Here is a 14,487-nt window from a genome sequence, read left to right on the forward strand (position 1 = left end):
ATGGCTTAGCAGTTAAGCTGGTGCCTGTGAAGCCTAAGGACCACAGCTTGAGGCCCGATTCCCCAGGATCCACATAAGCCAAATGCACAAAAGGGCACATGCATCTGGAGTTCCATTGCAGTAGCTAGAGGCCCTGGAGCACCCATTCTCTATCTATCTGCACCCCCCCCCTCACTCACTCTCTCTCTCTCTCTCTCTGCTGCTCTCAAAAAAATTAAAAACAAATAAATAAATAGAGCCGGGTGTGGTGGCTTTAATCCTAGCACTGGGAAACAAAGGTAGGAGGCTCACCATGAGTTCAAGGCCACCCTGAGACTACAAAGTGAATTCCAGGTCAGCCTGGGCCAGAGTGAGACCCTACCTCGAAAACAAAACAAAACAAAAGTAAAAAAAAAAAAAAAAAAAATAGGGGCTGCAGAGATGGCTTAGCGGTTAAGGCGTCTACCTGCAAAGTCAAGAACTCATGATTGATTCGCCACACAAGGTGGTTCATGAATCTAGAGTTCGTTAAAAAAACAAGAAGAAAAATATTTAAAGACAACAATAAAAACCTCTAAAAGCAAAGAAAAATCAAAAGTAACTGTATGCACGTATTAACAAATTCTGCCCTTGCAATCAGTAGAACAGTTAGTTCACCTCGGTGCTCCTTTATTAAAAAGTTTTCAATTCTAATCTTCCACGAGAGCTTCCAGAGCCCCTGGCTCTGTGGAGAGTTTTGGTAGGGGAGGCTGGCACGGGTGAGTTAAGACAATGCACTTCTCACACAGTCATGGGGACACCCCCCCACGACAAGGACAGGGTCTCCCCAAGGCCAGAGGCGGACTGCCCAGAGATCAGTTGAGAAAACTGCCCCACCTCCCAGAGGATAGGGAGGAGACACGTGCCAGGCTGAGGGACCGGGCACTCTGAGCAGATCCAGGAGCGTGGTTGGAGAATTCGGAAATTCCAGCTTTGGCCGGAGCAGGGGGTTACAAGCCCTGGAGGTGAGGGGACCGATCTGCAGCCTTCACCAGGCTTCAGGAGCGGGTATTTGACTTGGTCTGATAGGAGAAGAGGCTCCAGCTGGCACAGGCGAGCAGGATTGAAGGCGCCTCCCGCGGGGGGGGCAGCTGGCCCGGGAGAGTTGACAAGTGTAATCCTTCCAACCTGAGCGCGCATCGCCTGCGGGTGAACTGGGCGTGGCGCCCCTGGGGAGAGGAAGGAGCACCCTGGGGACCTGCGTGTCTGTTGGGTGACTGGGGCCGGGAGGGTACCGACCCCTGGTGGCGCCGGCCGGAACCGTCCCACCCGGAGGCGACTGTGAGCATCGAGGCCAGCGGGGCTGGTCAACCGGTGGCGATGGAGTTGCGGCGTCCGGCTCGCTCCGGGAGGAAGGGAGGGAGGGACGGCTGCGGGCCGCCACGCTGCGCCCCGGGCTCGGCGCCCACGCCTGGAGCGCTCCGGGCAGCGGCGGGAGTCCTCCGGCCCCAGGGTTCTCGGGGTGGCCCCAGGGCGTCTCCGCCGGCAGCTGTTGTTGCCTTATAAGGCGGGGGGCCGGGCGGCGCTGGGGGAGGGGCTGCGACAGCCCGGCCCCCTCCTGACCACGGCCCGCGCCCCCGACCCGCCACCGAGCGCAGCGCCGCGCAGCAGCCGCCCGAGCCCCGGAGCGCGCAGAGCCGGCCATGGGCAAGTCAGGTAGGTGAGCGCGCGTCGCCTGGCCCCGGGGGGCATGTGAGTGTGTCTGTATGGAGAGTGGGGGGCCGGCTCCAGATCCTGGGGTCCGAGACCCTCACCGTCACCTTCCCGGGCCTCGGGACCCCGGGGTACGGGATGCAGAGCTCGCGGGGCAAAGCGATCCGAAGGCTCAGCGCGGACACTCTCCAGGTTAACCAGGAAGCAGAGGTGATGGGGAGGACACCAGGATTAGGGGAGAGAAGGGGAAACCGAGGCAGGGTCCCCGGGTTGCGAGTCAGAGATTGCGTCAGGGAGGGTTTCCAGGCCCTGGTGGGGGATAGCGCGCTGCGTTGGGCCAAGGCGTGGCTTTGCTTTGTTTCCAGAGGACAAAGTTACGGTTGGAAAAAGACACCCGACTGTGTCAGGATCGCTGGCTGCAAAGCAGCTTGCCTCATTCAAACGCTCTAGAAGGACAGCTCTGAGCATCCTTTTCATCTTGCCAGCGCCTGCTTCCCCCCCCCCCCCACGAGCCTCCCTGTTCCAGGCCAAATGCCATGCATTTATCTTTATCTTTATTTCTGACCTCCTACTGCCCATCCTCACTACCGTGGCTGTCGGGGAAAGTTTCTGAAACTCAGATCTCCTCCTGTCGCTCCACCTTCCATCCCATTGCCAGAACCCCTAGCCGTGGGGCACCACCCCTTGCTGCACATTGAAGTTGTGCTGGCTGGCAGGAACTTCTCCTGGTTGTCACTAAGCAGCTCACCCCCACTCTCCTTCCCCGCCGTGCGCGCGCGCGCGCGTGCACACACACACACACACCCAGCTGGACAAGTCTGCCAGTCCTTCTATGCTTAACTCCTCAGTGGAGAGCCCCGCCTGGATCCCCACCCCCACCTTGTCCCCAGGGACTGCCACTCCCATGTATAATTTGTTGCCACTCCTGCATGGGACTTCTTGTTGGGCAGTAGAACTGCTTCCTTCAGACTTCTTTCTTTTTTAAAAAAATATTTTATTTTGATCTATTCATTTATTTGAGGGAGGGAGAGAACGGGTGTACCAGGGCCTCCAGGGGCTGCAAACAAACTCCAGATGCATGCACCACCTGTGCATCTGTCTTATGTGAGTCCTGAGGAATTGAACCTGGGTCCTTTGGCTTTGCAGGCAAAAAAAGCCATCCCTCCAGCTCCCTTTGTACTTCTTACTCGTGGCCACGGGAGGTGTCTTTATATCACATTGCCATTCCTGCCTCACTGTATTGAAGGAACAACTATTGAGCCAAGCTCAGAAGTCCTGTCTTGATGAGGTTGGTTGTCAGTCTGAGATGAGAAAGGCTGGGTCCCTTCTAGGATCTGTCCTCCAAGGCCTTACTCCAAGAGACTGGGTGTACGTGGCACATCACGTACTTAACCTTCCCTCATTTCCTCAGGCTCTAACACCAGGTCTGGTTTTTAGCCCTGGCCCTGCTAATCACTTGCTATGTGATACTGAGCAAGGCTCCTTCCTCCTCCATGCCTCAGTTTACTTATCTGTACAATGGTCATGGTCCCCATATCTCTAAGCTCCTTTGAAAGAAGTGTAAACATGATACAAGAGGTTGTCCTGTAATTAAAAGAACAAGATGTGCTGGCATGGTGGTGCATGTCTTTAATCCCAGCATGGAGGCAGAGGTAGGAGGATCACCTTGAGTTGAAGGCCACCCTGAGATTATGGAGTGAATTTCAGGTCAGCCTGGGCTAGAGTGAGATCCTGCCTTGAAAAAAAAAAAGGATGGGTAGTGATGGAGCCAACTATGGCAGATGTGAGAAGGAAGACATTTTGAGATCTTTACTGGAGACACTGACTCTCATCTCTGTGGACTTAGGAGAGAATCCAGAAATGTCCAAAAGCTCCGTGTTAATAATGTGTTGTTTCCCTATGACATAGTTTCTAGAACTGTTTTTTTTTATTTTTATTTTGTTTATTTATTTATTTGAGAGCAACAGACAGAGAGAAAGAGGCACTTAGAGAGAGAGAATGGGCACGCCAGGGCCTTCAGCCACTGCAGACGAACTCCAGACGCGTGCACCCCCTTGTGCATCTAACATGGGTCCTGGGGAATCGAGCCTCGAACTGGGATCCTGAGGCTTCATAGGCAAGCGCTTAACCACTAAGCCATCTCTCCAGCCCCTAGAACTGTTAATATTCACTTGTGTTCTCATTCTTCCACCAATTCACTGGTCTCTCCCTTTCCCACTATCTGTCGTTGCTTCCAAGCTAAGGATCCTGCTTGAGGAGGGATGATCCTTGCCTTAGAAATGTTCATTTGGATGGTGAATAAGGGAAGCTGGCTTGGGGAAAGATAGGCTTCCTAGTCCTCTGGTAGGAGGTGGGCAGTGATCCAAGGTATAAGACCTTCCAGAGGCCAGTAAAAGACTTCTGGAAGAGGTGGTCAGTCCTAAGAGGCATTTGGGAATTCAAGCTTTATTTTGGGGGCTGGGGCAGGGTGGAGGCAGGATGAAAGTTGGGGGTGGGGAGACTGGCTCTATTACATTTCTACTCACTACCCCTTGCCACCTAAGAAATGTTTACACAATTCCAGGTCTATAGGTTTATAAAATAGATATGCAAGTCAAATATTTATTGATAACGAATCATAACTTTATTTCAGGGCTGGTGATGTGGCTCAGTTGGTAGCACTTGCCTAGCACACACCAGCCCCTGTGTTTGATTCTCACCATGGCCTGATGGCACAACCCGTATTTCCAGCACTCAGTTCTTGGAGGCAAGAGGATCGAAATTTCACATTCGGGCTGGAGAGATGGCTTAGTGGTTAGGCTCTTGCCTATGAAGCCTAAGGATCCCCGTTTGAGGCTCGATTCTCCAGTACCCACGTAAGCCAGATGCACAAGGTGGCCCATGCATCTGGAGTTCTTTTGCAATGGCTGGAGGCCCTAATGCACCCATTCTCTCTCTCTCTCTCCCTCCCTACCCCTCCCTCCCTTCCTCTCAGTCTCTGGTGTTCTCAAATAAATTGTTTTTAAACCATAGAAAAATTCAAATTCATCCTCACTCAACTACATAGTGAGTTTGAGGCCAGCCTAGAGTACATGAGACACTGTCTTAAAAAAAAAAATTAAGCTGGGTGTGTGGTGCACGCCTTTAATCCCACCCAGCACTTGTACTTGGGAGGCAGAGGTAGGAGGATCACTATGAGTTCGAAGCTAGCCTAAGACTACCTAGTGAATTTCAGGTCAGCCTGGGCTAGATCGAGACCTGACTTCGCAAAATAAATAAATAAAGCCAAGCTAGATGGTACACGCAATTTAATCCCAGCACTTAGGAGGCAGAGTTAGAAGGATGTCTGGAGTTCAAGGCCAGCCTGGGACTACAGAGTGAGATCCAGGTTAGCCTGGGCTACAATAAAACCCTACCTAAAAGCAAAAATGTATTTTAAACAACTCTTTGGTATATATTAACTTGCCCATTTATTAAAGGAAAAAGCAAATTTAACTACTAATGAAATGTATGTGTTTGCTTAGTTTTACATAAAAAAAATTAAATCTTGGGGACTAGAGAGATGGCATTTTGGTATTCTCTCCCCTCCCCCACCTCTTTCTCTCTCTCTTAAAAAAAAAATCTTGAGCTAGAGAGATGGATTAGTGATTAAAGCACTTGCCTGCAAAGCCAAAGAACCCAGGTTCGATTGTCCAGGACCCACATAAGCCAGATGCACAAGGCAACACATGCATCTGGAGTTCATTTGCAGTGACTGGAGGCCCTGGCACACCCATTTCCTCTATCTGCCTCTTTCTAGCTCAAATAACTAAATAATTTTTTTAAATTGATTCTTGGCTGAATGTTTGCTACTGCCGAATGTAGAATGTCTTCAGCATTTCTCAGAGTTGACCAATATTTTGATTTTGTAATCATCAGCACTGAGAATGACATTTTCTGCAAATATGTAACACAGAATGGCAGAAGTGTGTTTAAGGCCATTTCAGAAATATTTGGAAATTCTGTTCTACTCTGAATGATTCAAACATTCAATGATTTTTTTTTTCAGTACTAGGGATTAAATTCAGGGCCTTGTACATGTTGGGCACTTCTCCCATTGAGCTACATCCCCAGCCCTTGAACCATTTTTTTATGACACTCAAGTGAGTAACTAAACAGCAATTTTTTGTTTGTTCTTTTTCTAGGTAGGCTCTTGCTGTAGCCCAGACTGACCTGGAACTTACTCTGTAGTCCCAGGCTGGCCTCAAACTCAAAGCAGTCCTCCTACCTCAGCCTCCTGAGTACTGGGACTAAAGGCATCTGCCACCACACCTGGCTCAAACAGCAACTAAAAAATTTTTTAAAAATTTATTTGCAAGCTAAGAGATAGAGAGAGGAGAGAAAGAAAGAGAGAATGGGTGCCACCAGGGCCTCCAGCCACTACAAACGGACTCTAGATGCATGTGCCACCTTGTCCATCTGGCTTTATGTAGGTACTGGGGAATTGAACCCCAATGTTAGGCTTTGCATGCAAGCACTTTAACAGCTGAGCCATCTCTCCAGCCCCTCAAACAGCAAGTTTTTTTACAATTTTTAAAAATTAATTTATTTATTTGAGAGCAACAGACACAGAGAGAAAGACAGATGGAGGGAGAGAGAGAGAATGGGCGTGCCAGGGCTTCCAGCCTCTGCAAACGAACTCCAGACGCGTGCGCCCCCTTGTGCATCTGGCTAACGTGGGACCTGGGGAACCGACCGAGCCTCGAACCGGGGTCCTTAGGCTTCACAGGCAAGCGTTTAACCGCTAAGCCATCTCTCCAGCCCTCAAACAGCAATTTTTAAAATCAAACATTCTGAAGAGGAGATGGGAAGAATGTAAGAGCCACAGGCTGAGACATTCACAGAGGTTGACTCCCCCCCCCCAAAAAAAACTGACTGCTGCTCCCACAACCCCATGGAGAATACCTGCAACCCCACAGAGGAGGGTCCCAGCGGAATGGGGGCAGGGATGAAGGAAAAAAGATTACCAACACATGATGTTGTTTATTATATTATTATATGTTGTTAAGCCTGGAATGGTGGCGCACACCTTTAATCCCACACTTGGGAAGCAGAGGTAGGAGGATCACCATGAGTTCAAGGCCACCCTTAGACTTCATAGTGAATTCCAGGTCAGCCTGGGCTACAGCGAGACCCTACCTCAAAAAGCCAAAAAAAAAAAAAAAAAAAAAACCCAGAAAAACAAAAAACAAAAATATATAAAAATAAGCCGGGCATGGTGGCTCACGTCTTTAATCCCAGCACTCGGGAGGCAGAGATAGGAGGATCGCCGTGAGTTCGAGGCCACCCTGAGACTACAGAGTTAATTCCAGGTCAACCTGGACCAGAGTGAGACCCTACCTCGAAAAACCAAAAAAAAAAAAAAAAGAAAAAAATATATATATATAAATTAATTAATAAATAAAAGACCAGGGTGGGGGGGAATCAAACATTCAGACATGCTGCAATGCAAAGATACACTAATCTAATACTTACCTGCTGAGGAGTGACAGTAGGAAAATATTAGGTCTGTTTCTGTAACAACAGCAAATGGGAACGTGCACTTCATAGCCTGCGTGAGCCTGGGAGCTGAGCCCACGTCTTTCAGGCCGTGTCCTTTGGCACTGCCCAGTGTGACAGCCTGTGCGGTGCTATGCCCTTGGAAACTGAGGCTGGAGTGAAGCTGTGCCTCGTAACACAGTCAAGTCCTGCCGCAACCCCTCAGATTCACTGCTGCGTTAGATTTTGAGTTAAGTTTTGGTGGTTGTGCCCAGCTAGTAAACTTTTACTGTTGCCAAAACTTTTCATGACCCCTACGTTCAGTTATGCCACTCCACATGGGGTCACGACACACTATTTAAGGAGCTGTGGCCTAGAGCAAGGGTTGGGGCTGGAGAGGAGAAGGGTAAATCCGCGGAGGGTAGCCTTGAGCTGATATGGTGGCTACTTGATGAGAATGAAGGGAAGGTCAAAGGCCCGGATCTGGGTATAAGATCCCTAAGACTGCACCTCATACACTTGCTGCTCTCAGCTCCCCCATCGCTTAGACCCTGCTGAGAGCAGAAAGTGTGTTAGAGCTGGTAGAGTCAGGTGTCACCCCACATACCTCATACCCAAGGACCTTCCAGAAGCCAGGTCTGGGCCTAGGTCCCTCATAGTCCTATGTCTGGTTCTTTCTAGGGCCCCTAAGAGAATGTGACTTTTCCAGGTGACCCACACCCAGTGAGCCTTTTGCACAGACACAACCTTGAAATTCCAGGTCACCAGTATAGCCTGCAGGGCAGGTAGCGGGTGTATCCATCCACACAGGGCTCTGTATGGCTCCAAGAAGACCAGCTTGAGGAATCAGTGACCGCTTCTGGGCCTCAGTTTCTTCCTCACAGCCCAAATGGTCTCTTTTTCATGCTAAACCTCAGAGACGCCCCAGAGCTCTGTGGAGAAAGTGAGCATCAAATCAGCGCACAACCACTGCAGGCTAATCGGGCCAGTGTGGTTAGACCCCAAGGCCGACTCCCAACCCTGGTGGTCTTCCTGTCAAGCCTCAGGGCTCAACAAGTGTGCTGGGATAGAGGAAGCCAGCGGATCAGTGAACATGAGCGCTAAATAATACTGATTACTAATCATTAAGCTCCTATTTCATGCCAGGCATGGAGCTAGGCAATTGCCGTTACCAGCCTTTTCTTTGGAGCTGTTATTATCAGCCCATTGTATAAATGTATGTAATCCACGTGTCTTGTCCAAGCTCATGGAGAAGTAAGTGAATTCAGTCAAGGGACTTTCCAGCCGGGCGTGGTGGTGCGCACCTTTAACCCCAGCAGAGGTGGGAGGACCACTGAGTTCAAGACCAGCCTCAGACTGCAGAGTGAGTTCTAGGTCAACCTGGGATAGAGCGAGACTCTACCTCAAAAAAAAAAATTAAAATTAAAAAAAGAAGGGGCCCAGGTGTGGTGACCCAAAACCCCTTTAATCATAGCACTTAGGAGGCAGAGGTGGGAGGATCGCCTGCAGTGAATTTGAGGGTTCTAGGCCAACCTGAAGCTACATAGTGAATTCCAGGTCAGCCTGGAGCCAGAGTAAGAGCCTACCCTGAAAAATCAAAAAAAAAAAAAAAAAAAAAAAGGGGGGGGGGTAGCCGGGTGTGGTAGCACACGCCTTTAATCCCAGCACTTGGGAGGCAGAAGTAGGTGGATCGCTGTGAGTTCGAGGCCACCCTGAGACTACATAGTGAGTTCCCCGGTCAGCTTGGACTAGAGTGAGACCCTACCTCAGAAAAAAAAAAAAGGTGCATGTGTGTGTGCTGGGGGAGGGGGGGCTACTTTACAACTGTATGCTGTCTTCCACAGCACACTAACCACATGCCCCCACCTCTGACCCTTCTTTCCCGGCGAGTCTCGGGCCTGTGGGGACCTCCACAACTCTCTGATCATCTCCGAGAATCTTGATGTCCCAGGACACACGTCTCCTACTACCAGAAGGATAGAAGAGCAGAAGCTGTTTGGGGACCACCTCATCAGAGCTTTTCTATTGAGTGGGCTCCCGGGGCTTCTGCAGGGAGAAGCTGTGTCAGCCAGGGCACCCCCCCCACAAGCTCTAGTTCCATCTGTTTATTTTCTTGACACCCACCACATGGGAAGAATTTCACTGCTTGAAGGCGTTTTGGAAACTGCAGCTGTTCTCCTTTGCATACAGAGTGAAGTCTGAGGCTGGCAAGGCAGGGGCATGCTCCAGGCAACCCCAGTGCCACAAAAGGACTGGAGCTAGAGCAAGTGCTGTCCCCTGCCTGGCAGCTTCAGCACTCAAGGACATGTCAGCCTGGTCATCTGTGGGAGAGGAGGCTACCCAGATGAGGTCATCGCTCCAGGAAATGGATTTCTTGTTCTCATAGGCAACTAACGCTTTTGCTTCTTTTTTTGTTTTGGGTTGGTTTTTGGTTTTTCGAGGTAGGGTTTCACTCTGGCCCAGGCTGATCTGGAATTCACTATGTAGTCTCAGGGTGGCCTTGAACTCAAGGTGATCCTCCTACCTCACATCTGGCGTGCTTTGTTTTGTTTTGAGGTAGGCTCTCACTCTAGCTCAGGCTGACCTGGAATTCACTGTGGAGTCTCAGGTTGGCCTTGAACTCATGGAGATCCTCCTACCATTTATTTATTTATTTGCAAGCAAAGATAGAGAGAAGAGAGGCTGAGAGAATGAGTGTGCCAGGGCCTCCAGCCACTGCACATGAACTCCAGATACTTACTTGTATGGTTGGCTTACGTGGATACTGGGTCCTTAGGCTTGGTAGGCAAGTGCTTTAACTGCTAAGCCATTTCTCCAGCCCCCCCTTTTTGCTTAGTCTTGCCATTAGGAAAAGAAGCAGTTGTGTGTAAAATGTATAAGATATTCAGGGCAGGAGAGAGGCAAGCAGTGTGCTTAGGTCTGGCTCTAACTTGGACTCGCTGGGTGACCTCCATCAAGTCATGTACTGCCTCAGTTGCTTGCTTCTCCACGTGCAGCAAAAGGAGAAACCGTGTCTTCCTGCCTTCACTGTACCTGGCGTATCTCATTCATTTGTTCACTGAACAAATGTCTAGGTTGGGAGGAACTGAAAGATGCTTTAAAAAAATTTCCCTCAGTTATCTACTTTCCACTCTTTCTTCTTCATAAACAGATAAGATCAATTTTTGCCCTAAAGACAAGTTGCTTCCCAGCCTCTTGCCAAGGGAACAAAAGGGGCCTATTTATAGTGCCTGCCTTGGTGGACATTGACTGTCGTGGCCTTTTCTGTGAGAAGTCAGGAGAGGGCAATGAGTGGGAGACCTCAGAGAGGAGGCTGAGGGAGGAGCCCATCCACCAAGAAACTGCTGTGGGGCTGAGACTAGATTTCAGAGCCCTTCCACAGCCCTCAGGCCTCTCGAAAGTCTTACCACCCCCAGAGCAGCCCTACTTCAAATGTCCTACCTAGCGCCCCCTCAGACAGCCTGCCCTGCGCTGCTCCCTGACCCAGAAAGCCCTGCTGTTTTCCAGAAGCCTAGAACTCTGGTCACAATCACAGATTCAGGCAAGACCTGCTCTGAGGGCCTCAGCTAGGAGGAGGCTCTTGAGAAATCCTAGCCCTTTCCGCTTCCTTGCCCCCTTCTCTCCCTTCAGGTTTCTGGGGCAGCTGTCGGTCTGGGGTCTTTTATCTCCTGCTGCTCAGCTCAGCTGTCCTCAGAGCCTGATCGTCTCCTGTGTGACACTTCTCTCATTGCCTTTGGTGACTCATGGGCTGTGGGGTGGGGTTGGGGGTCTGAACCAGGCCTTACTTTAGATCCACATCTCTCTTGATGGCACCCCAGGACTGGTGTGGGAGCCTGCCAGCTGTATGTTCCTAGTCATGAAAGTGGCACCAGCTGGTGAGAGGTCGAGAGGGGGGCACCCAGAGTCCCAGCAGCAGACAAGCAGGATGAAGCATGGGCCTATCTTCCCCTCCTACCAAATGAAAACTTACCTTTCCACTGTTGTGGGGAAGTGGGGTAGCTGAGGGGCGGGGGGGGGGGGGGGGGGGGGGGGGGCTACTTTGCCTTTCCTTTATCTGTGTTCTAGGGCTTTTCTGCACCGGTTGGGTGTGCCTCTGGCTGGGTGTGGTCACTACTGATAACTTGCCTCTGGCCTCATGTCCTGCTTAGGGAAACCACCTGAAGGACTGGCTGCCGAGGTGGGAGGAGACGCCTAGGACAGCCCATTGGGTGGCTGAGGGGCCAAGGCTGTCAGAGGGGAGTCAAGGAAGGGTTCCCCTGCTGATTACAAAAAGACCTCTTGGCCGGGTGTGGTGGCGCACGCCTTTAATCCCAGCACTCGGGAGGCAGAGGTAGGAGGATCACCATGAGTTCAAGGCCACCCTGAGACTACAGAGTTAATTCCAGGTCAGCCTGAGCTAGAGTGAGACCCTACCTGGAAAACCGCCTCCCCTGCCACACACACACACACACACACACACACACACACACACACACACACACACACACAAAAGACCTCTTGACCCTTTGCTGAGGCGCCGGCTCAGGGAGCCTGGCCTGTTGGGGCGGCGGAGCCAAGGCCTGGCATCAGCTTCTGAGCTCTGACCTTTCATTGGGCATAGCAACTTTCACTTTCATCCCTTCCAATTTCCCACATTCTGTTAGAGCGGTGACCTAGTTTCTGGCAGCCTTATACGTCCCGCTGTCTAGGAGCCTGAAGGGCCTCCAGCTGCATAGGTTTCCATACAGATTGATCCCAATACTCAGGCTGCTATAAACTGGCCTTGCCCGAGCCATCCACCCTCTGCCCTCAACCCTGGCTCCTCTGGGCCTTCAGCCTGCTATCTCCTGACCAAGCAGCACTGTCTCCTGGGTGCTTTCCATGATGCCTCTGGGACTCCATTGCACATGCCACTGAGTCTCAGGCATCTCATGGTGACCCACCACATCGCCTGGCCTGCCTGAGGTATGGGAATTGGAAGGGTCTTCAGGATGGGCCTGGCCATACCTCTCACTCAGATAGGGGGACTTCACTGTGACCATGTGTCCCTAAACAACCCTTGTTTTGATTACTCTGGCTCCTTATTGAAGTTTAGGAGACGCTGCGACGGCTGAGGTCAGTTCTTCATCTGACCTTCCTCACCCCCGTCTGAAGGGACCCGACCTGGGGCCCGCCTGCTTGCATGCCCCAGTGTTAGAGAGCTCACCACCTTGTGAGGGGCTGCCTGTTAATCTTCAAAAAAGTTGTTATACCATCTTGTCCAGGACTTAAGGTACTCTAAAACGACACTTAGGCTCCTCCCTGCTGCTGTCAGACTATTGCGACAATGGAACCCTAGGAACTGGAATTTCCCCAGGAGTCTCTTGCTGGGGGAAGAAGTCTGGTGCGAGCCAGAGAAGGAACTTGTCTTCCAGGAAGATATTTCACGCAGTGCTGGCAACTTGCAGGACAGACCTGGAGCCAGCAGTTGAAACAATGCTAAGTCAGTCAACATGGGTAACTGATGCATGTACTGGACCACACCTTCACCGGGACTGCTGAGCAGGGCATACCCCCTGCCCTCACTGAACCCTAAGCCACATGTCAGTCCCTGGAAGGCAGTCTTGGAAGGTTCCTGGACCCCTTTGTTTGTTCCTCTCCCGAGGTGGCCACCTTGAACAAGGCTTTCTCTGCTTTTCACAATTACTTGTCTCTAACTGTAGTACCGAGGCTGGGCGGCAGAGCCTTGCTTGTTAGGGTCACCCAAGCCCCAGCTTATACCCTTAAAACTCTTAATAGCACTGGCTGCGAGAAAGAGGCGGCTGGGGAGATGGCTCCGTGGTTAAACGCTTGTTGTGCAAGCATATGCACCTAAGTTTGGGTCTCCAGAACCCATATAACGCTGTTTGCAGTAGTGTATGTAATTCCAACTCTCCTGCTGCGAGATAGGAGATGGGGTCAGGAGACACGCACTATGGCACACGTGTGCCCACACTCACACATATGAACACACACATACACACACAAAGATTTTTTTAAAATTTTTTTAAAATTATTTATTTATTTATTTATTTGAGAGAGACAGACACAGAGAGAAAGACAGATAGAGGGAGAGAGAGAGAGAATGGGCGCGCCAGGGCTTCTAGCCTCTGCAAACGAACTCCAGACGCGTGCGCCCCCTTGTGCATCTGGCTAACGTGGGTCCTGGAGAATTGAGCCTCAAACCGGGGTCCTTAGGCTTCACAGGCAAGCGCTTAACCGCTAAGCCATCTCTCCAGCCCCACACACAAAGATTTTAAAAAGGAGAATAGCTGGGCGTGGAGGTGCACACCTTTAATCCCAGCACTCAGGAGGCAGAGGTAGGAGGGTTGCTGTGAGTTTGAGGCCACCCTGAGACTCCATAGTGAATTCAAGGTTAGGCCGGGCTAGAGTGAGACCCTACCTTGACAAATCAAAAAGAGAGAGAGCATCAAGGATGATGGCTCACACTTGTAATAGCAGCACTGGGGAGGCTGAGGTAGGTGAATTACTGTGAGTTTAAGGCCATCCTGGTCTACAAAGTGAATTCCAGGTCAACTGCGGCTAGAGTGAGACTCTGTGGAAAGAAAGAAGGAAGGAAAGGAAGGAGAGGAGAGGCAGGGGGAAGGAGGGCTAAAATCTATCATTCTGCCATTTCTACTCCTCCAACTTTGCCTTATGGGACCCCAGCGTTCATCAGAGATCCCCACTGCCTTAGTTCCAGTATGAAAACCCAATGTATACAACCACCCCTCGCCCCGCTTTGAGCCTCTGAACACACTTCAGATCTCCTCTGTCTCTTATGCAAGGCAGGGCTCAGGCTGGGTGGCGCAACCACTGCCCAGGAGCCTGTGGTTCTGGCCACCACATTACCCTCTATATCCTTAGCCTACTGAGAAAGAGACCCCATCTGGTGCTCAGGAGTTGCTCTGGCTCCTGCCATCCCCTGTGGTTTTGAAAGCCCTGGTGATTTGATATCCCAGATGCCACATTAGCATGCCAGACATGAAACACTTATTGTAAAATGCACCACTGGAACCATTTATGCCTCCCATTGTTGTGAAGCAGCTCTTGGACTTTTTCACCTTGCAAACCTGAAACTGCACTCATGAATCACCACTTCTTGGTTTGGTTTCCTCCCACCCCCAGAGACCTGAAATCTGTCGTTCATATCAACAGGGGTGTGGTCCATCTCTGGCCACAAGGACCTGGGACTTCAGGTTGCAGTTCCTCGCCCTGCCTCATACCAAGTCACTGTTAATATGATTCTCACCTCTTACCTGTGTTCATATCGCCCCACCTGTGCTTCTCAATACTTCACAGGTCTGGGGTTCACAGCCCCTC

The 14,487-nt window shown here is 50.9% G+C and overlaps 1 protein-coding gene across 1 annotated transcript in view; it reads left to right on the top strand.

Moving 5' to 3' along the window:
• Positions 1-1,601: 1,601 nt before the first annotated feature.
• Positions 1,602-14,487, top strand: part of Glipr2 (GLI pathogenesis related 2) — a 28,228-nt gene continuing 15,342 nt past the window's right edge. Inside the window, exon 1 of the mRNA XM_045142392.1 lies at positions 1,602-1,674. Coding sequence (XP_044998327.1) covers positions 1,662-1,674 — 13 coding nt within the window. The 5' untranslated portion in view covers positions 1,602-1,661. The remainder of the gene's footprint in view (positions 1,675-14,487) is intronic.

This window comes from Jaculus jaculus, chromosome 1, assembly GCF_020740685.1.
Source record: "Jaculus jaculus isolate mJacJac1 chromosome 1, mJacJac1.mat.Y.cur, whole genome shotgun sequence".
Taxonomy (NCBI): domain Eukaryota; kingdom Metazoa; phylum Chordata; class Mammalia; order Rodentia; family Dipodidae; genus Jaculus; species Jaculus jaculus.